Source organism: Rhipicephalus microplus, chromosome X (genome assembly GCF_043290135.1).
Source record: "Rhipicephalus microplus isolate Deutch F79 chromosome X, USDA_Rmic, whole genome shotgun sequence".
NCBI lineage: Eukaryota > Metazoa > Arthropoda > Arachnida > Ixodida > Ixodidae > Rhipicephalus > Rhipicephalus microplus.
The window spans coordinates 319,067,957-319,095,020 of record NC_134710.1 but is presented as its reverse complement, the minus strand read 5'-3'; the positions used below and the strand labels follow the sequence as shown (position 1 = coordinate 319,095,020).

At 42.1% G+C, this 27,064-nt stretch overlaps 1 protein-coding gene across 1 annotated transcript; it reads right to left on the bottom strand.

Annotated features, from left to right (window-relative positions):
* Positions 1–2,121: 2,121 nt before the first annotated feature.
* On the bottom strand, positions 2,122–26,453 carry LOC119162096 (uncharacterized). The gene is made up of 7 exons (XM_075879568.1): positions 26,264–26,453; positions 17,671–17,940; positions 13,384–13,560; positions 9,715–9,781; positions 8,313–8,477; positions 4,235–4,337; positions 2,122–2,661 (listed from the first exon to the last, which is right to left on the bottom strand). The coding sequence occupies exons 1-7, from the start codon at positions 26,337–26,339 to the stop codon at positions 2,545–2,547; spliced, it is 975 nt and encodes a 324-aa protein (XP_075735683.1). The 5' UTR covers positions 26,340–26,453; the 3' UTR covers positions 2,122–2,544.
* Between the last annotated feature and the right edge of the window lie 611 nt (positions 26,454–27,064).

The following is a 27,064-nucleotide window of genomic DNA, read 5'->3' as shown; positions in this document are numbered from 1 at the left end:
GGAGGGGAGGAGTTGAGAGAGAGAGGGCTTAATGACTCGAAATAATATTGTCTAAAAACACAAACTGAACTAATACAGTGCCATGGGTAAGTTCTGAGACTACCTGACACTGCAATGCTTTGGACTATATCACGAAAATGGGTGATTCACCAGTCTTTTCCAATCAACTGTACCAGTCTTGGACACAAAAACATACACTCAAAATAGATTGTCACCCACTTTGCGGTTTAAACATTGCATTGAGTGAACACCGAGATAAATTTGCATGACAAACAGCAAGGTGTTGAAACACCAAGAGTGTGACTAGACGGATGCAGCAGACAGTGCTCACAGCAAGCAGAATGATTAGTGCGCACTCATGTAAAACCACAAAAAAGTTGGACTCATGCTGCATGAAAGCTGATTGTTTGGTTGGCAAGGCTTGCTTGTTCCTCTCAAGCTTCAAGCCACAGGATGAAAAATGTGTGCAGCGTGCTGGTGCACATAGAGGAGTTTGCAGTAGATCAAACTTGTGACTGCAGCACTATGCACATATTCTTGTGTTGCACATAACAGAGCCACAATGTGTGACTAAAGTAGCGAACTTTTGAATGTGGCTCTGTTAATGCTTTGAGGCTTTCACAATGAGCAAGCTTATTTTCCAAAGGGGCGTGTGTATCATTGTGGCCTCCAAGCCGCAACAATGCGAGTTTCCCTAACACTGTTACCAGCCCTGAACGTTTAGTCATGACCACCTCAAAATTAGAGATTGCAGAAGCATTCAATTACGCAACACCTGCAACCAAAAGCATGGTACAAGTTGAAGGCTATTGTCCCAAAGTATCCACGGTCCATTTTATCAAAAGTGGAACGTAGCGAAGGTACCAACATTCTTTCTTATTAGCCACTGCGGAGCTAAAAATTGGCCGCAAGATTCCCATGGTGAGACACCAAGGTAGCTAGAAGACTCGCTTTTTCTTTCGGACAGATGTACTGCCCAAGTTTCACAAAGTCTGCAAAACTGTGCCCCTTTTCACCATCTACAAATGTGAAGGACAAGTCTTGGAGGAAAAAAATAAAACAGTAAAATATATGGAAAGACAATACTTATGACTAGAATGCTTCCAGTCAACAGTGTACCTTTTCAACCACCCATGGATCACGCAGTAACATCAAATTATTACAGCACAATACAAAGGCCAACTTCTGGCCCCGATAAGAACAGCATATTCATCACATCTGCTCGAATGCACTCAGAGCTGGTTCCAGCTATACTGGGGGAAACTTTTAAAACTGGCAAAAAACAACCATGCACTTGAGAAAAACAGTGAGGACGTGTGGGACACAGCACATCACAGAAGTTTGACTGGTAGGGTGAAAATTAAACTCTGTTTTTCTTCTTCAACACCCCATAGGGAAAATATTTCCCTCTGAGAGCTAAGCTACGTTCAACGATGTAGAATATACACCCAGTAGGGCTCTCTTAACAACTATTGGGGGAAAAAAGGGGCAAAGGCATGTGCTGACCAAATTTTCAAAAAGGAATGTATTGCCATAAACATGAAGAAACATTAAGAACATACATAAATAACAGCAAACAAAAGAACAGCAATTTTTCCTTTTCATATGTCTTAGAAAAGAAAATATAACAGATAAATAAATGCTGGGACAAAAACAGAGAGAAGTAATTGTGAAACTCGTAAAGCTCAAGGGCTTTTCAAATGTGCCTATGGCATCAGTAGGCAGAAAGCAAGCAAATGCTGTTAAACATTCACCCAGTATCAACAACTACCTTCTTTTGCCATTAACCATACTGTATACTTTTACTTTTAAAAAAAGTATGACCTGCAAAAGCCAAGTGCAAATGTAAAACTGAAGTGATTGTAAACAATGTCAAAGGCAGGAGAAAAAAAAAAACTTTGGAAAAATTCACAAGTTTAATAACCCATATTAAAACAAGTACACACTGTCAGCACACTATGTGCACTTCCAGCATCCACTACTGTGACTTTAGTCCCTCGATTGTGTGAACAGCCAATACGCTTACTTTTCAGGTTTGTAGTCACTATCATTTATCTGTCATATATACTTCTAGCAGCTTATGAACAGAAGATCTAGTAGTGTATATTTTATCGTAGAATCCCCCCAAAATTCTAGGCACATGTTTCTAAAATTTGTAGGCTTGGTAAATTATGAAAGCATATAAAAGAGACTGTTATGTAAAAAGATTTGGCAACGCTTACCGTGCATGCGATATCACTACAGTGCTGGCTGGTTTGGACAAAGTTTACTAAATATACACACAAAGCTGTTTAAGCTCTTCATAAGGAGCATGTGCCAAACCAACATTGTTTTCCCCTAACTCAGAGACAACTTTGCACACAATGCCTTCTACAAACACAAAAATAATAAAAAAAAGTATATATAATAGGAGCCAACTTGTTTTACGCCCTTCAAGAAAATGTGTTTCAGGTAAAGAAGCCCACAGGTGGCCTGGTAGACACCACATAGTGTCAGCGTGCCAGAGGAGGATGCGGCACGCACATTTTTTTTTGCTTTCTTTCTTTAGGGTGAACGCTTCTTTCTCTCATCGTCAGATGTCTTGCTCATATCTTCGGGTGTGGCCAGCACAATAGGATGATCATCTTGGAACAGTGGGTTTTTGACTTCCAGTTCCCCACCCTAAATGAAGCAGAGATGCCAACAAGCATTGAAAAAAAAAAGTTCAATATTTAGAACACTACTGATCTCGCATGTGCCTGTATTTAAGTCTTATAACATCTAGAAAACTGGAATCCACTCTAGTCACTACTAATTTATCCAACTCTTTCTTACTTATACCTGTCATCATGAGCACAAGTTAGCAGGTTTTCACAGGGTCGAAGTTACCTCATATGATAATTATAGAATAAGGTTGTCCAAGGAAAAAAATAAAATCTCTTATAATGGTTCGTGAAACAGTTCACAATGATAAACCGGCCCAAAAGCCAGTACAATAAACTTCTATCTTTTACGATGCTATTGACTCCTATTTGATGTAATGTGAAATTGATTGGGCGGCATTTGCTCAAGTGACTACACTAAAAAATTCACCAGAACTCGCACTTTGTGATTTTTCATTAAATACTCTTTTCGTTTCCAGAGATGCCTTGAGCTAAGAAGTGCACAGCTCATCTGGAAGTTTTTTCAAAAGAAAGTGGAGAAAATCAGCCCACCTGAAGGTAGGAAACATTAATCAACGTTTTCACATAAATACCCGTGGGAGTTAAGAAAAATATCTATGGCAGGCTTACTTAGTGGCAGATAATGTTTTTTCTTGCTTATACGACCTCCTATGGGTGTCATTAGTCATCTGTGCAACAGCAGCAGTACCCAAGAATCCACTTTTTAAGGTCCTTTCAACAAGGTGCTGCATCACACACTTCGTTTTGCTGGTGAATTAATGGTGTCCTCTGAACCATGCCATTTGTTTCAAAAGAACCAGGACTGGCTCAAAATTTTTCTACAACCTTCCTGCCGACAATGCCATATTGGTGCATTAGTGCATGTGCAAAGTAGCAGACGCAGCACATTGACATATGCATTGTTTGAACCTCGCTTACGTGCATCTGCTGTGTTCACACAACATGCATGTGTCTTTATACAATCTCAAAAACTGACTGCACATATGGTTCAACACCTCTCAAACTTGTACAACACTACAATGTGCAAAGTGGAACATGGTCATGATTGTCTCGCAATCACGCAATGCAGGCTTATAGTGCTGGGAAGGCTATTTCATAATGTGTGTAATTTGTAAAATGAAAAAGGGCCTTCATGAAACACATTGGTAAATTCATGCTTCCAAGTATCTCAAAAAGCTGTCTGAAGCGTATACAGTTTTCAGATGAGGTTTAGATTAGCAAACGTTTCATTGAATCATCAATACATGCAGTTATTTTATGATAACCATCAAGTTGAGCATACTGTAGAATTTCGTTAAATGTAACCAGAAGGGACCAGTACTGAGAATACTCAGAATACGAGTAGAAAACCAGTCTTGTCAGAAGCCCTTGTTCAAAGCAGAAGTTCTTTTTACGAGATTTTTTTTTGTTTACTGAGAGTCTACTGTATACATGACCCCAATTGCACAGTGAAATTCAGAAAACTTAAATTTGTTCTACAATATACTTTTAAAATGGCACACTAATGTGTACAAGTAAGCTAAAGCAGTATTTTCTTTTCTTTCTCATCTCTTCAAGCTACTAACACCCACCGAGGCCATGCCGGGACACTCGTAGACTGTGTAATCCCCTTCCTCATTTTCTTCCTCCTCAGTATCCACATCTGATGCTGAGGTGTGTCGATTAGTATGGTTCCTGGAAACACCACCAAACGAGAATAATGAGTTTGAACAGGTACAGTGATAGTGCCAATTAAGGACACTGTTCCAACATAGATGATTAGGATTGCATGGCCGTGCAAGAACACCCAAGAAAAGCAATAGGGGCAAAGGGCCCTAAAAAAAAAAAAAACATGTACACACAGAGTAGCCGCCATACACATATCTAAATACTTTTAATAGGGCCAAGAAATTAAAGGACCCCTGCCAGCGAAAGTTTTGCTTGCGACTTTTTTACAGTAATTTGTAGCTTTGCGTCTGGTAATGCAGAAATTAAACTGAAATTGCTCCGACGACACATTATATAACTAATGCTAGCATCATTACTTCAGAACGATATTGCATCAGTTCGAAACACCCAGCTAAATACCATGAGAAATTAGCACCCCACAGTGCAGAAGCACCTTCGACTACATGCGCTCAAGCTTCATTGGCGTTGAACACGCTGTTTTTAAATGAGGGGACTCGCGGGCAGCGTGAAAAATGAAACGATGTCGGTGCTTACAGCGCGTCCCCCTCAGAAAAAAAAGAAGAAAAGCATTGCGCAGCCAAAACCACCTTCAGAGCAGCTAGTAACAGAGCAAAAGGAATGACGAATAAAGGTCCTCGCCAGATGCCAGTGAGGGTATTGTGCGCGCCCCCTGCAAATGTTCTGACGCCGACAAACTTGCTTGACCTCTACCGCGTCACGAGGGGGGCCCCTGTCTATGTCAAACCACAGAAAACGTCGATTGAACCTTAATACTCGGATGAGCATGCAGCCCTACTTCAAAACCAAAATAAATTATCTTATATAGACAACACTCGTCACTAAAAATCGGTCAAATGTGGCCCTGCATGCAGGACAATCACACAACACAAACATCTAGAGTTTCCAATAGACCCTTTAGAAAATTCAGTCTGGCAACTAGGCTCTTCCGCCATATCTTGTTCACTCATGCGAGCTGGCGGGCTGTGTGTTCCAGTGACGCCAATGAGCGTTCCCTGCAGCACACACGGACACTGCTTGAGTTCCTGCAGGACGTGTACTGCGTTTGGACGGTACGTCATTGAGCGTCCCTTGGATGAACAAGACATGGCAGAAAAAATACGTTTTCAGTTTCGTTCGATAGGTGGCGCTGAATTTTGAAAAGGGTCTTGTTGGCGTCAGGGGTCATTTAATGATGGAACGAATTATGCAATGTGACAAACATTCTCTTGTAGGAACCTCATTGATAAATTTACGGGAAAAAAATGCAGAAAATAAACATATGATCCGAGAAAATGTAGAATCTGAATTTAGTTAGAATTGCGGTTGACAAGCCTATATTGAGGAGCAGTGGCAAAAATGCATATACTTCTAAAAAAACACAGAGGGACACTTCGATTATCAAACTTCTGGCATTTCACTAGCAGCGAAAGGTCAGCCAGCTAGTTTCAGTCCTGACAGGAAACAACGTCCTGATCACATGAGTCAAAACCCAGAGACCCAACCCGATTATCGCAAAATCGAACACTGAGAGAACCTGTGTAAACTTAAAGAAATGCTACCACCGTGGCAGCAAATGAAACTTTGTGCTGCATGGTGCGAACGCCCGTAACGTCTGTTCTTTCTGCATTTCTGCTTTGAAATACAGAACTAGGTTTGCCCGAAAGAGCCCACTTTATGAGTCGATAAACAGCACTTTATACACTGTAAAACCAACATATCCTGCTTACTTTCAACCGATCCCTTTTTAACTGTGTGCCAACAACCACAGCTGTTGCTGTACTACATGAATTGGTTAAAGAGCTGCATATGCCATATGTGATCCAAAACTGCATGTACATTGGAAATTCCAGGAAGGAATTACAATTTGAAAGCTTTAGACTTATTTCTTTCTAATGTCAAGGGCGTCAAGTGCTCAAAAAGTGAGCAAAGCTGATTTCACTTTATGAGGATGGTTTTTTGAACATGAAGACATAGTCCACGAAAGAGATCAGTGAAGTTGACAATAAACTTTAATCATCATCATCATCAGCCTGACTACGTCCACTGCATGACAAAGGCCTCTCCCATGTTCCGCCAGTTAACCCGGTCCTGTGCTTGCTGCTGCCAATTTATACCCGCAAACTTCTTAATCTCATCTGCCCGCCTAACCTTCTGTCTCCCCCTAACCCGCTTGCCTTCTCTGGGAATCCATTTATTTACCCTTAACGACCAGCGGTTATCCTGTCCACGTGCTACATGCCCGGCCCATGTCCATATCTTCTTCTTGATTTCAGCTATGATATCCTTAACCCCTGTTTGTTCCCTAATCCACTCTGCTCTCTTCTTGTCTCTTAAGTTTACACCTACCATTTTTCTTTCCATTGCTCGCTGTGTCGTCCTCAGTTTAAGCTGAACCCTCTTTGTAAGTCTCCAGGTTTCTGCTCTGTAACTAAGTACCGGCAAGATACAGCTGTTATATACCTTTTTCTTGAGGGATAGGGGCAATCTACCTGTCATAATTTGAGAGTGCTTGCCAAATGTGCTCCACCCTATTCTTATTCTTCTAGTTACTTCAATCTCGTGGTTCGGCTCCGCGGTTATTACCTGCCCTAAGTAGACATAGTCTTTTACAACTTGAAGTGCACTATTACCTATCTCGAAGCGCTGCTATTTTCCGAGGTTGTTGTACATTACTTTCGTTTTCTGCAGATTTATTTTAAGACCCACCTTTCTCCTCTCCTTGTCTAACTCCGTAATCATGAGTTGCAATTCGTCCCCCGAGTTACTCAGCAATGCAATGTCATCGGCGAAGCGCAGGTTACTAAGGTACTCTCCATTAACTCTTATCCCTAACTGTTCCCATTCTAGGCTTCTGAAAACCTCCTGTAAGCACGCGGTAAATAGCATTGGGGAGATTGTGTCCCCCTGCCTTACACCCTTCTTGATCGGCATTCTGTTGCTTTCTTTGTGAAGCACTATGGTAGCAGTTGATCCCCTGTAGATTTCTTCCAGGATGTTTATATATACTTCGTTGATGCCCTGATTCCGCAATGTCTGCATGACGGCTGATATTTCTACTGAATCAAACGCCTTCTCGTAATCTATGAGCGCTATGTATAGTGGTTGGTTATATTCTGAGCATTTCTCTATTACCTGATTGATAGTATGAATGTGGTCGATTGTTGAGTAGCCTGTTCGAAATCCTGCTTGTTCCTTTGGTTGATTGAATTCTAATGTTTTCTTCACTCTGTTAGCAATTATCTTTGTAAATATCTTGTATACTACAGAGAGCAAGCTAATCGGCCTGTAATTCTTCAAGTCCTCGTCATCTCTTTTCTTATGTATTAAGATGATGTTAGCGTTCTTCCAAGACTCTGGTACTCTTCCCGTCAAGAGAGCCCCGCCGCGGTGGTCTAGTGGCTAAGGTACTCGGCTGCTGACCCGCAGGGCGCGGGTTCGAATCCCGGCTGCGACGGCTGCATTTCCGATGGAGGCGGAAATGTTGTAGGCCCATGTGCTCAGATTTGGGTGCACGTTAAAGAACCCCAGGTGGTCTAAATTTCCGGAGCCCTCCACTACGGCGTCTCTCATAATCATATAGTGGTTTTGGGACGTTAAACCCCACATATCAATCAATCAATCCCGTCAAGAGACACCTCGTAAACAGGGTGGCTAGTTCTTCTAACACAATCTGTCCTTCATCTTTCAGCAGATCTGATGTTACCTGATCCTCACTAGCAGCTTTGCCTCTTTGCATGCTCTCCAAAGCTTTTCTGACTTCTTCTATCATTTCTGGTGGAGTGTCATCTGGGTTACTGCTAGTTCTTATAGTATTAAAGTCGTGGTTGTTTCGGCTACTGTACAGATCTCTGTAAAACTCCTCCGCTATTTTAACTATCCTATCCATATTGGTAGTTATTTTGATTCTTTGTCCCTTAGTGCATGCACTAAGGGACAATAAACTTTATATTTTATCAATTCAAAGTGATGATGAGTGCTTACTTCTCAACAGCAATCATCTGCTGCTTCTGGTGCTGAAAGTGATACATCTGGGCACTTTGGGCTAACTTGCGATCAGCTGTCGGAGAAGCCCCTTCTTTGTTCGGCCCTGTCACTCCATACGCTGGATAGTCCACATCAGCAGCTGCACGTGCATTCTTTTGGACCCTATAAATAGTGGGGATAATGTGAGCCCTCTTGTGAACAGTTGTTGCAATAGCTTTTACATTCAACAAAGCCCCCCAGAGAGGGGAAAAAAAAGGGATGAGAAACTACTATTAATAAAAGTAAGTCATATTTTAGAATGTCAAATCTTAACGAGTGCACCTAACTACTGCACTCACCATCTTACTTATGCACACCAGCACACCGCCATGAAGCAAATTGCAGTCACACTATATAAAAATGTTTTATCTATTTATTCTCACTCATAACATTTATGCTCTCCTTCAAAAAATTACCTTTGTACTATTGAGGAATGACTGACAAACATAATTTTTGGTGATATGAAGTTGATATGAAGTAGTGGTAAGAAACCACAGTAATAACACCTTTGTTGTAAAAGTGTTTTGACAACTTATGTAGAGTGCTTACACACTCTAACGTGACAGTGGAACATTTAGTATATTGCCTGGCATGCACAACTGCTCGAGATGAGTGTGTCATGTTGCTAAGAATGGGGCCACTTAAGGTAATGTTGGCCCTGATGCAAGTGTTCTCAGTCGTAATTATGCAGACACAACACATACTGAAGATGGCACATATGAAAGCATGCAGAGTGTGCCTATTGGCCTGATGGTTCATCGTTACCAGTAGGAAAACAGCGCTGAGAAGACAGGATGAAGAAAGGGCACAGACTACAACAATGTGGTTAGGGCCCTGTTTTGGTCCTGTCTTCTTGGTGGTGTTTTTCTACTGGGATAACTGTGCCTTACTTAGCCCTCAATTGTCACATTATAATCTATGAGTGCCATACATCCTTAACATACAACATTAGAAAACAATCCCACACTTAGCAAAAAAGCAATGCTACATCATTCAGAACCAATACATGAATGTTTTAATTCTGACAGCCTATGGTCTGGCAATATACTGGGTGTGCAGAAATCACCGCATTCATGCCATACTGGCAGAGAACATTCTAGAGGTTATATGTTATATGCATTTGGTATCATAACATACGTCACTAATTATACATATACAACTTCACTACAAACTGCAAAATTGCATGCTAATAAAATATAATGAAATCTTTGCATATTGTATATAAAAAGTAATACTTCTATATGGCAAAGTCTCAAATTAACTAAGTAAACTACAGATTTAACTGCCTTCGCAATATTAAGGCTTAGTTGTGTATCCATAAACAGCAACTAACTATAAATATTGAGAATAATACACTCACTTGTAGAAGCAGTAACCTGCTGCAACCACTCCAAATACTGCCACAGCACTGCAACCTGCTACAAGCACTGAAATTCAGGGTAACAAAAAATTTACCATTTATAACTATGGGTATGAGTATTAATTTGCACATTTTTAAAAATGTGTTTTACAAAAATATTTTTCAATTTTGTAATGCCACCTCAGAGCATAATGAATCTACCATAAAGTACAGTAAAAACATCTCACTTTCACTGAAAATATGGGTGCTTGCCTGATCAAAGCAATAAAACCAAGACGGTGGCTAACGAAAAATTTGGAGGTAAGGCAACAGTGCCTAGGAATAAAAAAAAAAGCAAGTTTATTTTCAAGTGGGAAATGACAGGGTACACTACATTGCATTACTCGTCACTGAACCGAGTCAAGAGGTTGCCGTGGTGGCCTCAGTGGGGGTGCGGTACAGTTGAACCGGTTTATAATGAACTCAAAAGTGCTGCGATAAATGGTCACTATATCAGTAGTTCGTTGTATCTGGAGCTGACAATAAAAACGTCAACTAAGTGGCCAAACCGTTTTTTCATGTATATTTATTGAAAAGTCTGAACAAACCCTACGCTGAACTCTTAGGCTTTTTTGCGTGTTAAATGACGCCCATTCACAATGAACTTGTGCCGTTTCTCTGAATCACGGTACCCCCACGTCGAACCAGTCATCCCTGGCTAGTTGCGTGCAGTATGACGCTTACCATAGCTACTCTCGCCATTGCATGCAAGTTTGCTTGCAGTCCAATGTATGCGCGCGTTTGTTCATTCTACACGCATAATGCGCTTGAGAGCATACGTTCCTTTTTTTGCGAGCAACGTGCGCCAGCGCCCTCGCATGACATGGCGGCGGCGATCTTGCGAACGGCACCATGACGCGCTTGTACCATCGTCACTCCAGTTATCTGCAGATGACGGTGTAAGCTCGCCAGCAGCGAGTCAAAATGGCACGTTCATTGCCACCAGCCACGTTGCTATCGCTCTTTTTTTTTATGCTTATCTGTTAAAGCACCGCCGCCACTGCACGGAAGTGTGTATCACTAATTGACCGGTCTTTGACGCTCGAAAGGTGGAAAACCTTTAACGGCTTATGGTGATGTTGGAGAGTTGAGCGTCGCAGTAAACTTTCACACAACAAAAGTTATCACTTCTTGCATTTATGGCTTCTTGCGTTCGAAGACATTGTTGGTTTATTGTCTGCGATCGTAGATGCCGAGAACGGCGTCAGAAAAGTATGCCGTGCGAAAGCTGACCGCAATTTTCTATGCTGCCTCCTATGCACCATGCTCCTATGTCTTCTTTTCGTTTTTATCCCGCTCACTTTCGGTTTACCTGTGAAGAAACGTCTGGAAAGTGAACCACCTCGCTCGCAAATCTGAAATCTGCGTGAGGTGCTTGCCGCGTTCTGTGATATTTTCCGTCGCAAGCAAATTGCAGCGATGCGCACGCGAGCTTGCCTATCACATGCTTCAGAATGCCTGTTTGAACTTTTTTTCCCGCTTTTCGTGCGCTATATTTTTACCGCGACCGTGTCTTAAATGTTCATTGTAAAAGTAGGAGACGCTGAAAATTCACTTTGGACATGTAGCAGCGCCGCCGAAAAAAATGTCATTCGGGAACTGAATGCCTTCGCTACCGAATGTCATTTTTTATGCCCGCGTGGCACGGGTATAAGCCCCCGTAGTTATTTGTATACCGATTTAAGATCTCTGCATGAACTGTGCAACTTATTATTCTATGAATCGATACGTGGGAATCACTAAAGATGACTAAACCTCCAGCGGGCAGCAAGCGTTGTCTCCCGGTGTTACAACATGCTCCATGTTGACGTAAGCTGCGCGTCAGTGTTTACCTCAAGGTTTCATTACTCAGGCAACATGAATTGCCCCTGCTGAATTGTGTGCCACAAATCTAGTGATTGGTGACTTGCAAAGATGTGACATTGTATAAGGTTCTGCTGTGAAAGTTCACAAGGTAGCCAGCGAGCGGAGTCGCGACAGCTAGTCACCGCAATGAGTGTCGGGCTCTAGCTATCTTATCAACCCCAGAATCCATGCGTTTGAATCTGTAACTTCACCCCTGAAAACACAACCACATTGCCCGAGTTTACGCTCATCAGTGATCGTTTCCAAATACTTCGCTTGTCCTCATGTCTTCGCAGAATGTTGCCTACCAGGAGAATTAATACTAAGAACAGCTGATAATGTGGTGGTCCCTGGCAGAGCTGATATCAGCCACTCCATACACTTCATCTCTGTTGCCCAACAACATGTGCTGCCTAGCGCAATCGACGAAGTTAAACCAGTCGGTTGCACTTGAGTCGTCAGCGATGCCTCAGTGTTTCATGAGTTGAGAAGGCAAAGCATTGGTAAGAAGAAGAGCACAAAATATAACTACCCATAGCTGCCTTGATACAAAGTGTGTCACTTAATTTTTGGTGCGAATGCTTTTACAATGATGTAGCCCAAACGCTGAAAAAATTTCGAAAAACCATTTTCAGGCCCCTTTAAAACAAGATTTTTAAAATTTTTATTTTTTGGAATATATTGGAAGCTTTCGCAGTATTTTACGGTGGGCATATTGTTCCTGCCTGGTGCCTGCTCCCTGAACACGAAGTGTGTGGCTGAAGCACGTCATGCAACTTTACGCTGGAATTACCATTAGCACTGATTGAATTCCACATTTGCAACGTCTAATGACGAATTTCACTGGTAGATCCGAAGCAGCCGCCGGAATCCTAGAGCAAGCACTCCGATTGCGCCAACCCAGATCTGTGAGTGGAACAAGTGAATGCCCGGCGTGAAGTCACTGCAAAAGTTGTTAACGCATATGTAACTAAACCAGTACCGGAAACTTCCTAGACGCAGCCAATTATCTTCAGCTGTGCACACCATGGGCCAGGAAACACTTCCTTATGGACCATTTTGCATAGCATAAACGGCTCGTCCTTGATGCTGCTACTGCTAACAGAACTAGTGCTCTTGCTGTCGCTCAAAACGAGATGCAAACCAGCAGCAGCACATCCAGCAGAGTCAAGGAGTGAGCAGAGTTAAACAATGCCATTTTAGGACTGTAAACAAGTGCTACAGTGCAAGTGCACAGACATTGCCTCAAAAAATGCTGAAGACCACCTAGCTGCCCGACTGTATCGGAAATGACAGCAACGCTTTCTCAAAGTACGGGCGAAATCCGTCTTTGCAAGACAGCGCAAATGGAACTCTCCGTTACGAAGTGGTTTGCTGTGAATCTACAGCGGAACATAGATTTTCGGCCGCGAAGCAAGCAAAATTCCTCCCATTCGACGAGTGGAACTTTGAATTGTCCATAATTAATAAAGTTGTTAGTACAGTTTCTCTAGTGAGTAACTTTGCAGTAATATTCAACTGATTCATAAAGCCTACTTTACTCTGTAAAGGTCGTTATTTCAAATGGGCCACTCAGTTACTTAAAAGATATTATCACCCTACTTCTGATGTCGACCTTTTGCTTTCGATCTTTGTTTTAATCACTAGACACTGCTTTTGCTGAAACAATGTTTACACACTGATACGTCACACCTGAGTGCATTCAAGATGGCACTGTAACTGCATGTTCATCTGTGCATGCTGACAGAAGAACACAAGGGCGTCATCAAACACCTGAACACTCACCTACAAAAGAAATATCAGAGATAACAGAGGCTGATTTCCTGACAACATGTGGGTGGATATCATCAGGACCTGCTTTCAATGCCCCTGCATGTGGTGCTCCTGATGTTACGCCTTCTTCTGATGAATTGTCTACTGTCTGGGTACCTTCATCAACTTTTTCATTGCTTCTCTGGACACCTGCAGTGAGAAAATATATGACGTAAAATAATAACATCTAGAACACTACTGCAAGCAGGAATATAGACATTTATTTATGGAAGTTTGATATTTGGGGTGAGGAGGAACAAACCATACAATTCATCATCTCTAAGAGTGAACTAGGTATATTTTTTCATGAGAAAAACTGAGCTGAACCCACATGCACAGAATCACTTCACAGGCAATTATATAATGTACAATGTGTTAACACTGTATTCCAACGTGCAGAACAAGCTTCCTTTCATCACACTTTCTCTGAAGGTTTGAGAATAAGTGTTTGATAAGTGTTTGAAAAACAAGGAAGGCCCTCGAAAAAGCAGGAGTCTATGAGTTACCATATTTATTCGCGTAATGAACCCACTCGCATAATGAGCCCGCTCCCCACATTTGCCTTAAAAAGAAGATTAAAAAATTATTTTTGTAATGTACATTTTATTTCAGTATGATAGCCAGTGCCAATGATGATCGAAACAGCGTTAAATCAAGCAATTATATCATAAAGTAACAATGCAATAAAAGTCAAAACAAAGTTTTGCAACCATGCTAAACAGTTGCGAGCAGTTTGAGCGCGGACGTCAATCAAAATTTGAAAGTCGCACCTTTTACGGCAAAGCGCAATCTGTTGCAGGAGAAAACTTTTTGCTGATAGTGCCACGCAAGTACAGCAGCACAAAAACAAAGTGCACGGCCTTCAAACTGCTGCTCGCGCGACGTAGAGACATGCCGTGCGCTCGCTATCTCGAAGGCCATGCAAAACGCAACCGCCCCAATCGCCCCGATTGCGTGTTGTGCACCCGCAACATATGTGCACCGCCATCTGACGTATGTATCCATGTATATGAAAACTCAAGAAAAAAAGCTGCCCTTGCTCGGTTCCCAGCTCGGTCACGATGCGCAGACGCGCACTTATCCTCCACGGGTACTTTGCCCCGCGAATGAAGGGAGGGGGAAGCAACATAGATGTTTCTATGTGCATGCTTATGTTTCGGTGGGGAGAATCGCGGGCCTTCCACTTTGACCAGAACGATTGCGTTTAGTTTAGTGACAGGGCGCACAAAGATCCCTTTGCTCGCTGGACAGGTGCCGTTTGCGAAAAGAGTGCGCTTTTCAAACACACTGAAATAACAACTGGGGCACTTGCTACTTGTTATTTCACACTCATATCTGTACCTGTGATTACGCTTAGTGCATCGTTTTTGTTTAAACAGCACACTACATGTCAAGCGGTCAACATTGTTAGTTCGCTCTCGTTCAGTGTGTGTTGTTTCGTGCGTCATGTGTGCATGAACAGCGTGCTGCACGTTTCGATCTGCTTGCCATTCTTAGCGTTACATTCCAAGTTGTTGCTATCGTATTCATTGCTTCGCCCTTGCGGCAAAACTGCCACTTTTTTGTTGTCAGGTTCGTCGTTGTGAACTTAGTTGGGACACCTGCTGTACAGGGCGCATTAGGTCAGTACGCTAGCTACACGGCTGGTTACAAACAGCGAGCGCTGGAGCATTTGAACCGAGCGGCTGGACGACACTTGGGCGTTAATCTGTGCGCTTTCGTTACGAGAGGAAACAAAAAGACCTGCGGGCTACAAAAAAGATTCGTCGTGCATTTAACGGGCTAAACAAGCAAAGCCGTCGCGCGTCATGCGAAATTTTCGCTGTTGTAACTCCCATGACTTTTTTCCAGCGTAATGAACCCTCCCCCCAAATTGGCGTGAACTTTTCTGAAAAAAAAAAAAAAAAAAAGGTGGGTTTATTACGCGAGTAAATACGGTAACTGGTGCGACACTTCAAGGTAGGTGAGCACTGATGCTGAGGAAAAGAAACACACTACTAGCAAGAAAGGAAAGACACTCACTTGGAAGCCGCAAGAGGGTATCTTTTTCTGTCTGCATCTGAATCCTTTCCTCAACATTCACACTCACTTACCTAAAAAAAGTTCTCGCGTTCTATGTAGCACATGCAGAGTGCTGCATCTAATCACATCATCACTTATACCTGTGCCACACCGGCATAGAAAATGACATTCTGTAGCGAAGGCATTCAGTTCCCGAATGACATTTTTTTTGGCGGCGCTGCTACATGTCCAAAGCAAATGACCTTTGACTTGATGATGTTGATCGCAGCACCTTCCTCGTGAGCATTGGGTGAGTAGCAATTAAAAAAAATAAACAAGCGTTTACAAGCTTCCTACACATCAGATAATAAATAAATGTATACACAAGCATATTACGCTGCCGTTAGATTTCGTTCGACGTTGCAACCGACCGTGTAGCAACTTAAGCCAAAACTAGTCTGATATGCAGCGTAAAAAAAAAAAATGGGGCCTGTCGCATTTATTTCAAAGCGTCTACCAGCTGAAGATAAGTTTTTAAGAACTTGTTTATGTAATTAGTGTGAATAAAGGACGAGAAAAGTTTCCTTCCAGTTAAATCAAATGTCGTTTTATATAGTTACTTCATCAGCTGTGCCGTCGAGAGTACGCATTTCTCAGTCCAATGAGTTCCGCCGATGGCATTAGGTGACGAATGACATTTGGGCGAATGCCATTTCATCCATCCGTGTGACACCGCGCGAATGACATTCAATCTGAAGGCATTAAGAGGTAAATTTCATTTTCTCTGCCCGTGTGGCACGGGTATAAGGCAGGGCAAAGCATTCCACTGCTTATAGCATCAGGTTGGCCCTCCGCGAAAAATGTAAAGCTAAATAACTTGATTCTAATATTTTGTCCCGAATGTGTTTAGAGACGCTCGTTTCAATTTTAATATTTGCCTTCTGTGAACACTGCTTTGTGAATAAATAGAAAGAACAATGAAGAAACAATGATACAGCTTTGGTATACTTCGTTAAACAATGGTATAACTGAAGCACCCATTTGTGGTGTAAGAATGTTTTTGCAGATCTTTCAGACACACTTGCTTTTTTTTTTTATTGTTTATCAAACAGTTTTAGTTTTCATATGTGGAGCCTGATTTGTCCAGAACTTATCATTAGCTAAACAGGTTTTCCTGCTCTAAGCTGCAATTTATTTCCAATTTAGAGAGACCGCCTGCAGACTGTATGTGGTCTCCCAAGTCAATCGTGATTATGTGCACCTTTCTTCCCTCTGTTCTATTTTGGCCCCCTTTATCCCTTACCTCAGTACAGGGTAGCAAAGCAGACGTCTGCCTGTTTAACCTCCCTTCCTTCCCTTGCATCTTTCCTTCTCGCTTTCATTTATTTTCAAATTTGTATTTTTTACTATGGCCATGCAGACACAGCCTTTTCAAATATCTAGCTTGGCAAAAGGTAATTTCATGTTATGACATATCCCACATTCTGTGGAATCTCTATCCCCATATCCCCATTTTGTGAAAGCCTCAATATTTTCAGTAAAGAGCCCTTTTATCAGTCAAGCATGAATCGTTAATTACATAAAATCAATTTTGGCATACAGTGCCTTACCCACTATTTAAATAGAGAGAAGAACAACTATACATTTTGCACTGTCGCATAAATATAAGTGCACAATTTGTCCTCAGAATCGAGACGGAAATAATTTCATACCTTTAAGTTATACTTACTGACAACAGTAAAATTGCACTTCTTAATATGGGTATAAAGAAATGGTCCATGCTATCGTTATATGCGTTCTGCACGTATAGTGTCATGCTGCTTTTAGATAATAAAATGGTCTCATAAACTTGTATTTTGAAAAGAATTGGCAGTGAAGGCTAAAGCACACAGCACAATATCTGAGCACATGAAATTGACTGTGAAAGAGAAAACGGTCACTACCACTACTGTATGAGGGGTCCAGTTTGCAACACTTATATATGCGAGGATAAAAGAGAGATGGTTGTAGCTAATTCCAGTTCCGTTTTGTGTTGCTTTAAGCCACATTCTTAAGATTTACAGAAGCAACTAAGCAAGCAAATAACTGATACCAATTACTTGAGAAGTTCTTCTTAGCCTAGTTAGAGTTGCTTACTTTATGACATTTTACCACTTTTGTGTGTTGTTTTAACTAGCGACAAAACATCACACAGTAACACCAATCACTTCCACAATAAAAGAACACCAGTTATGTGAAGGAACACATATTTCAGCTCACCCCCTCCACTAAGAGACCTATCCACAAAGGTTTCCAGACTAGAAACATCTCTGCCGGCAGCCTCTGCATCGGATGGGCCGCCAAAGGAGTCACGTTCCTCGAGTTCAGATGTCTCTCGGATTTTCGAACGACTAATTTCCCATGGCCTATTTTGCGGCTCTTCTGCCATTCGTTCTTCTGGTTCCCTCCAGCCTCCATTGGGAGTCCAGCTGGGCCGAAGACGCAAGCTCCGCTCCAGCAGCAGGCCATCTCTTAAACGCCATGACCGTCCTGAAGTAGATGAGGGAAAGCAATTTATATACAGGGAACATTTTCTAAAAACTAGCATGTACACTATTACTTCCGTGCAAGCTCTTAATCCCCCCATGTTACGAGGGGGTGCAAAATAATAATGTCAGCATGTTACAATAAGGAAATGAAAATAAATTTCATTGCCATCTGTTCAGTGAGAAATATGAAAAATATTAATAATAAATAAAGGTAACTAAAATATCAGGAACCCACGCATGCCCAAGCAAAAAAAAAACAAAAAAAAGAACACCAGACCTAATCTTTTCATTCTTTTTTTTTTTGCAATACCTTATCTTGCCTATAGTGTTACTAATTTGTCACAGTATATTTATATAGTAAGTGCACAAAAGGTCCTGCATTAATGATGTGTTATTCAGATATAGATGATGCTTATGTGAACTTAACTTATGATCTAACCTGGAACAAACACATCGACATAATTACAGGTCTACACTTCGACCTATACTCTCCATTCTACTGACAGTACTCCACGGTTACGCATTTAATGTTCACCTTTTAGTGACAACACAGAGGGACTTTCTATTCTCTCCCCACCGCCAAAACCAGACCTTCAAAGAGGTTCTTCAATTCTTTAGGGATGCTGCACAAGACAACATGCTGTAGAAGCCAACCATAATGTCAGCCATGGACGCCATGCAACTCTCCTCTTCTTCCGCTCTACTTTTTCCCATTATTGCCCCTCTCCCCGCTCCTTACAGATACTAAGGTTGCAAAAGTGGCATCTTTTTTTCTCCTCAAGATCTCCTCCTGCTCCAATTCCTTGCACGATGTCAGGGCGGTGGCGTATGGTGAGCGGCATGTCCCATTTCACCTCTGGTGAAATTGATTTCCCAAAGCTGGTTGAACAACAGAAATGTATTGAATCCCATTGAGTTCCAAAAGGTCAATGTTGCTTGGTAACACAAATACCATTCTCAAACTGCACTTCAAAGTGAAATTTAAGGTTAAATAGTTTTTATACAGGTGTCGATTTCAAAAGTAGGCATTTAGAGGCACTTACACATTTATACAGAAACACCAAGAATAGGCATTTATATACACTATAAAACCAGTATAAAAGACCTTTAACCTCTAATACCCCTGCCACACAGCAGATCTAATGTCATCTACGATGAATGGCATTAACCTGACCTAATGTCAATTCACCTTTGTGCTGTCACACGACGAAAACAAACGTCATTTTGAAATGATGACATTGACCTTTGCACTCCTGAGCTGTGGATTTTGGGAGAAAAAAAACGTACTAAAGCTCGCATAAAACATGCGTGTGTCTACAAAAATAATTTTTACAAGTAAAAAGGAGCTTCTAGAATATCAACGCGGTCGTTTCACACAACACCAAATCAACATGGCCACCGACATGACCGGGCATAAGTACAGCTGCAAGATGAGCTGAAGCAAGGCGCATGATTGACTTCCCGGCTGCAGAAATGAGACTGCAGCAGCGATTTCACGTAGTCACCACCTGAGCCACCACAACACGTGCAATTGGACAATAAACATCTGCGATACAGGCAACAACAACAACAGAACAAAAAATTAAAACATGGCCGGCATCCAGCTGCTGTAGTTGAGAGTAGTTTATTTTAAATTTTTAGAGACTTTCGGGCGTGCTATTATGCCACCAAACCAGTGATACCTTGATCTAGTAAGAATAAGATATTTACAAATGATAAAAGTTACGTATACATAAGATAAAAGTCATTTCTCTAAAAGTCTCTGGCGTTGAGACTACTCATTTGGTCTGAAATCGAATGCGAATGTGTTTTGGGAACTCATTCGACCAAAAATGTCATTTTCGTCAAATGGCATTAGTTTTCCCATGTGACAGTAAACAAATGACATAACAAACTAATGTCATTCGTTGTAAATGACATTATAAATATTTGCAGTGTGAAAGATGGATTATTTATGTTTATACATCAAAGTGGCATAATAGGAACGCAAGATCAGCGATGCAGCAAACTAGCCAAGTTTCCTTTTGAACTCTTAGTGCCCAAGCCTGTCACTTGCCACATACCAAGTCCAGCTGTAAATTACTCAGAAGTGCATCTAGCGGCTTGCCAGACTGCACATACACTTGCCTGCACATGCCAGCGCCTTTCTATGAGCATTACACCTGCTGCATCTCATGCACAAAGCACACAATATGCATCACTAATTAAGAGAGCTTGAAAAAACAATATGCATCACTAATTAAGAGAGCTTGAAAAAACAATCTTAATTTGGCTACAATCTATTAGTGGTACAGAGTGAAGCTTATCCATATCATACAGCTAAAAAAAATTATTTAAAGGTGCATAATTTGCTAGATACAAACGAAATAATTTTTGTAGAAACTATGCAGAAGATTGGCTTTTCCGTACTACACCATGGCAAGTGACTGAGCCTATCCTATCTTCGATGCAGTAAATGCATCTTTCAAATTTAAAAAATAATCCACATGGACAAGCGAACCCGTGAAAGAAAGTCTTGGACACAACAGTCGAGTTTGTACACATCCATCATCTCCCACTGCCAATACGTTATACTCCGTTTCATACACCAGGTGCAACGCTGTGGAAGCTATGCAAGAAGTTCGGCCAGAACAGCGTATAACTCTGAGTGTTTCGTGGTCGCTCGCGATAAATCTGATTAGTGCCGATGCACATTCGCATTTCTTTGTGGTCCCCTTTGGCGCGACTGGCAAAGAGAAAAAAGCGGGGTGAGCACAAAAGAACGCGAGTTCCGAACGACCCTGTAGTGTTCTAATCTGCTTTGACACTGAAAGTCCAGGTGGCCGCCATCCTGACGTACCCAGAATAGAGAGCCTGTATGTGACGTCATGCGAAAACTAAGCTATACAGCCACACAATAACAGACGTTAAATGGCGTTTTTGTTTGTAAGGCACGTATTATCTTCGATGATTCTTACCTAATAACAAACAAAAATTAAATTTTTGGTCGTAAGAACATTGAACTACTTTTTGTTGCGAACAAACACATCGACTGCAAGAAGTCTCGCTAGCTTCCACAACGTTGCACATGATGTGTGAAACAGAGCATAAAATGATGTCCGAATCCAATAATTTAGAAAAAAATTTGATGCTCTGTGTCGTCACTATTGCACTCGCAGAAGAACAGAAATAATTCATTCCACAAAACCTCACTGAACAAGCGTTTTCTGTTTTCTGGAAAGAGCTGCTATCAGCATGTGCAGGTTCCTTGCACTCACAGCAGGATGCCATTTGCCAACTCCAGTTAGCAGAATGCCTAAATACCTACAGTGCTTTGAGCACGGTTCATATATATTTTTTTTTACTGCCGCATCTGTTCAAGCCAAAGAGAACTCAGAAAAGAATCAGTGTAGCTTAACTATGCTACCCCCAAATGCATCTTTCAGCGTGAACAAGCCCAGCTAATCTTTGGCAAGAGTGATATGAACTGTGTGAACAAGCTCAGCTATCGTCCTCAGTAAGCAAAAGGTTACTGTGAATACATTAAAGGGGTTCTGCAAAACTTTTCCAAGTAATCATTGAATGGCTTCACTAAAGGAGTTCATTGCCTCATGAATCAAAGACCGCAATTGTTTCTAAATCCGTCAAGTATGCACAGAGCTAAGATTCGCGCATGCTGTAATTGCTTTCTCTTTTCTCGCATCCTTATGAACATGCTGGAAACTAAACAAGGAGGAATGGCAAGATGGAAGGATATTAGGTTTCGTGAGAAATTGAAATTTTGTTTTTTTTTTTTAACACAGCGCACGACTAGGCAGACACAAGAGAAGGGACAAACTGGAGCACAGTCCCTTCTTCCCTTGTGTTCTTGTAGTCGTGCACTGTGTTAAGATATGTTCAAGTACTGTCACTAACTGGCTCAGCTTTGAGTCCTTCTACAGTATGAACTTTAGTGCCTTTTCTTCGATTGTGCAGTTTACTTTCAGTGTGATCACAAACGCGCGCGATGGGGTGCCTCGATGCTCCTCCTCTCCATCCTCTCGGCGAAGGGTGGCGACATCGGCATTATATCCGTGCCAGTTTCTCAGCAGCACACAGCTGGCGTGCGGTTGCAAAAAGCTTTCACGGGCTTGAGACATGGACACTTCAATGGTGGACGTACTAGCAATAAATGGCGCCACCCTGCATGAAGCAACAGGGGAGCATCGAGGCACCCTAATGCATGAGCGCACATGGCAACCGTAGTAACTATGCGGCCCACGATGCTCAACTCAGCCAATTGCTGTGAATTTGGATATATGGCCTGGTCATTTGGATATATGGCATCATTTGTAGAAGACAAGGGCTATGATTTCTAGCTGAATTTGAAAATAATTTTGTAAATTCCAGGCCACGTGCTGCACTATAATGTTGGGCTCGTGTATTGCGAGCAGCCTCAGCTACCAGTCCGTAGCATTTTGCGACTATGTTCCAAAGGTGTAGCACGGCTCATTTAGGCTCACGGAGACGCTTTCCTGAGATCAATAGGAATTCCTATGCAACTATCTCACACACTGGCGACATCAGTTTCTCTTAACTTTCACTTTAAATAGCATTATTTGCACTAAATTGGATCACTCGATTTCACCCCCCACCCCACCCCAACATATGATATCACATTTCAAGATGTGGGTTATACAAAGGAATGCAGGCACAATGTTGCCTACTTTGATTAAACTTCAGTCCTAACTCTGCAAACTCAAGAGGACACAATGGCCAGTCCCAGAGCATTTTTTTTTTGCCCTCAAGTCTGGTACACAAAACCTAGATGCACTATCCATCTCACTGTGTCCTCAACATCACTGCAGCAGAAACAAGCACAGCTCCATTTTTCTTACGTCCCATTCATACTGTCCCTAAACTGACGCGCTGCACAGCGGACAGAGAGAAAACGCCTCGAGGAAGATCAACCGACAATGCAGCGGTTTCATGCGGCTAGTGCGAGCCCTGCCAACACATGCCATGCAGGCAGAGAGCTTTCGTTAGCCTTTTTCACCAATGAGTGGCAATATCCAACTTACAGGCACCGTGCCGCGGAGCACGAAAAAAATTCGCAGCAGAAATATTGTCAAACTTTTTCTAGTGAAATATACTAATGTAAAATGTGTGGTGATCAGATATGTGGTAATCTGTTGGTAAGTCTGCGCCACTTCAATTTGCTTTAAAATGTGTGGTGATTAGATATGTGGTAATCTGTTGGTAAGTCTGCGCCACTTCAATTTGCTTTGATAGAGGGTTCCCCTCGCATTTCCGAAATGTGATATTGGGTAGTCAAGCAGCTTCCAAAACAACACTGCAAGCTTTCTCCCTCGATGTGTGGGAGTCGCTCCTGTCATCAACTGACTACAGTGTTCAGTTATGTTCAGGTAGAAGTGATTATTTGGGCCGAAACGATAGTGGCAAGCTTTTGGTTCCAACACTGCAAACCACCGGTAATATAAAATCAACGACAGTGCCTAAAGTTGTTTCTTGCTCTCTCAATATGCTGTATTGTATGCCGTTCTAAGAAGGAGAGGTGGAAAAGAAAATAAAGGACAAACTGGGAATGTGCCAATACAAAACTTACGCGTGCGCTACGTTTATACATGTTTTAGTGCAATTTTTCTGTTTAGCACCATTTAGAAATCAGCTGCACGATGTTACGAAGCCATCTTGATCGAAGCCTATGTGTTGTTGTATAAAAACTTATATATGTTAGTCTCGCCGAAGCGCTTCCTAATTTCAGCCCACTGCATGACGATTCACCCAATAAATACGTGTCTTTGTTAACAAAACTACAAAAACTTCCTTACAAAATTGGTGACACCAGTGTTTCAAGAGCTTAATGATCAGAGATAAATCAAATAAATCCCAATGTTGTACTCTCGTGGTCAAAATTATTCAAGTTTCAAAATGCTTCTAATTATCGAGAGATAACTGCATTCCTTCAAAACATTACAGCTTGAAGCAATTTGTTTTCGCAGGCGACAATGCATCGCATGGGCATAGATGGTGCATTTCTACCCCTTTTGTGCCCATGAGGCCTTTCAAGGCACCAAGCACGCGAGCTGGGTCACACTAGATGAAATAATGCAGCCACTGTTTAATTAGTAGAGAGTGGCATATGGCAGCCGCAAATGGCGTTTATCGTTGCAACATTTATTCATGGGAAGTCAACACGGCATGTGCGGACACAAGTGGGTCAGTGCAGCGGAGAATGAAGCGGTAATCGATGGTCGCAAATTGAGCTGAGGTTTTATCTTCACCATCACATGAATGGTTGGTTTGCAAATTTCAACTCATTTACCCTTCATTTTGCATGTAATTGTAATCTATTTCAATGTGGAACTCGATGCCGCATCATGAAAGTGGCCTGGCATGATTACACTTGTCAAAACAAGTTTTACAACACACTTATAAGCCATCCTACTTGCTCGCAATTATCCTCCAAACCGCCATGTTGGTTCACCTTGCGTGCCACCGATAGTCCGGGGACAGTGAGAATAGCCTTACTGCTACAAGTGGACCAATTTTGCTCCATTGTTAAGTCGCAATAAATTCAATGTTGGTTACCAAGCCCAGAATTTTCACACCGACTTTATCTCCCATCTAATAAATTAATGTTTCATGCCAATTCTGCTGATGCTTTTATAAGGGATTAACATCTTTACTGAGCTTACTCTGAGGCAATATTGCAGGTACTCAAAATATGCAGCCATATTTTGTATGGCTGCATATTGTATGGCTACATTACGAATATGTATAAACAAGTTTATTCATTGATAAAAATGAAAATTACGCCGGTTTAACCATTTTCATTACTGCCACTCAAGTATTTGTAATGTCCAGATTCATTGACCTAATTTTAATTTATGATAATAAAAACCAAATGACAAATGATGTTTAACTATCTTGCCACTCGTACCAAAGAAAGTATATCACACTGGCTTTCCACTGTCTTCATATTTTAGCATGCTTCAAAATGAGGCAACTTTGTGCACTCCATCTAATGTGCAGCTGATAGATATTATGACCGTTTATACAATAACAAATGCAAAAACATATGAACACCTTTCAATAGCCCTGAGCAAGGCTGCATTGCAGTTTCACTAGTCATGTTGCATAAACTGGCTGCTAATATACTACTACCAAAGGCACTGTCAGTCTTGAGTTTAAAGGCACGTCGCGCACTAGAGACAAGCGTGTGGCAAAAATTGAATTAAAGGAGACAAACGTGTGGCAAAAATTGCTTTAACCATGACAAGCATACCGTATTAGTGCGAATATGACTGGCTTTGTTTCAGAACAAGTTCAAGGAGTATATCTAATGCAGATGACAATGACTGCATTAATCAAATTGCAGCAATACATCTACTAATGTTGCTGTGTTGGCTATCTTAGTAATACTTTACTTCCTGGATCATGTAAAGAACGCACATTATGCATCGCACAAACCACATGCAACACTCGCAGTGCATGTGCTTTGTGTAGGTGTCGCAAAATACCTGCAAGATTCTGACTTAAAACTATGTTGAAACACCTTTTTTTTTTCGTATTTATCCAAGTTCAGAAATGGGTGAATTTAATGTGTCGCATAAGGCCAGACGGTACCTGCGATCTCGTTTCTAACCCGTAATTACGGTTCTATTGTATTTTTCCTTACAGTTAACACCTGCAAACTTTCAACCGCGACAAAACCGAGACAGTCAATGTAGTGCTGGTCACCGACTGAAACTGTTAAAGAGAAAGTGCACGTAGGTATAACTTCGCAATTCGGCGCCACTTGAATGGCATGAAAATACGTCTAGGTAACTAAGACTCATCCACTTTGCCATTGGATAAGGACACAAACACCGACAGAAAACCGAGTACATATAGCGAAAACAGTAAGCGCGAAAATGTACATATGCGGAACGAAAGCTGCCATGCTTAATATGAGAATCGGAACACCTATCTGCGGACAACACACCTTTGATGCACAGGTCAGACAGCATTGCGCACCAGGGTCTCGATACACAACTGAACTACCGTGACGTAACCAAGCTGGAGTGATGCACCGAGGCTTGGATATTCATTGTCACATAACACATACTAATCTAAAACGCTAACGCGTGACGGCTGTTAATATGCAAACATGCCAATACAACACTCCGATCGGACGAGGCACCACCGCAAAATACACCGCTCTGAATCAAAATGTAAACAAAACACGGCGATTCGCACACGCTGTCTGGCCCCAACAATGTGACATCTGTTCTAAACCAAGCGCAAAATGGCGAGAGTGTGAGCCCGTTCGCGAGAACCCAGGCGCGAACGTCAGTACTCACCCTGATAGCTTCTCGAGCGAACTTCGGCAGTTACACAGAGTAGGAGGACTGCGATCCAAGGTGTGTGCCTTTTCATATCCGGCAACGTTTAGATGGTAAGCGGGATGGCATAGAAACGTCTAAGCTAAAGTTTCATACATATCCGCCACCTAAAACCGCACGTTCGCCATCTTAGATAAGCATCGCAGCCGGCGACACCAGCGCCGCCAGCCCCTTCAGCGTTTCACTATAGCTGGCAGGAGGGGGAAAATGCTGTAGAAATAATCTATAGAATAGCAAAGAAGCTATTTATAGCTCGCAAAGCGTTTCGGAAGCTTTAGTGCAGCTCGGGATAACTCGGGCGGCTAAAGCCGCGCGTTGAAGCTCAATCGCGCTCGGACCGGTCCAACCCCACAGAGGAAGGAAACAGTTAACTCACCGAAGGTTCAACATAATATTCGGTTTTCGCTTGTTTTCCCTGGCATGGGACACCCGGCTGTGTGGCGCAAAATGTGCCCAAGTTGCGACAGGGAAAGACTTGAGGCCTGGAGGAACTCGGAAATGCTGCTCACTCGAATGTTTTGCCAACTCAAGCAGCGCGACGATAGTTACAGCGCGAGAACAAAACGACGACACAGAGACAAGAAGGGCACGAGCGCTCGTGTCTTTCGTGTCCTTCTTGTCTCTGTGTCGTCGTTTTGTTCTCGCGCTAAAACTATCGTCATGCCATACCAACTAGCCCATGCTGCCACACTTCAAGCAGCACGTTTGTTTTTACTCCGTTATTCGTGCGCGATTCCCTCCCCTTCTCTCTGATATGGC

Excerpts from the sequence above, each read along its gene's own strand:
- LOC119162096 (XM_075879568.1), bottom strand. The coding sequence starts at position 26,339 with ATGAAAAGGCACACACCTTGGATCGCAGTCCTCCTACTCTGTGTAACT. Across the intron at positions 4,338-8,312 it reads CAGATGATTGCTGTTGAGAA|GAACCATACTAATCGACACA; the intron begins GTAAGCACTCAT and ends TGGTGTTTCCAG. Across the intron at positions 2,662-4,234 it reads AGTGTCCCGGCATGGCCTCG|GGTGGGGAACTGGAAGTCAA; the intron begins GTGGGTGTTAGT and ends TGCTTCATTTAG.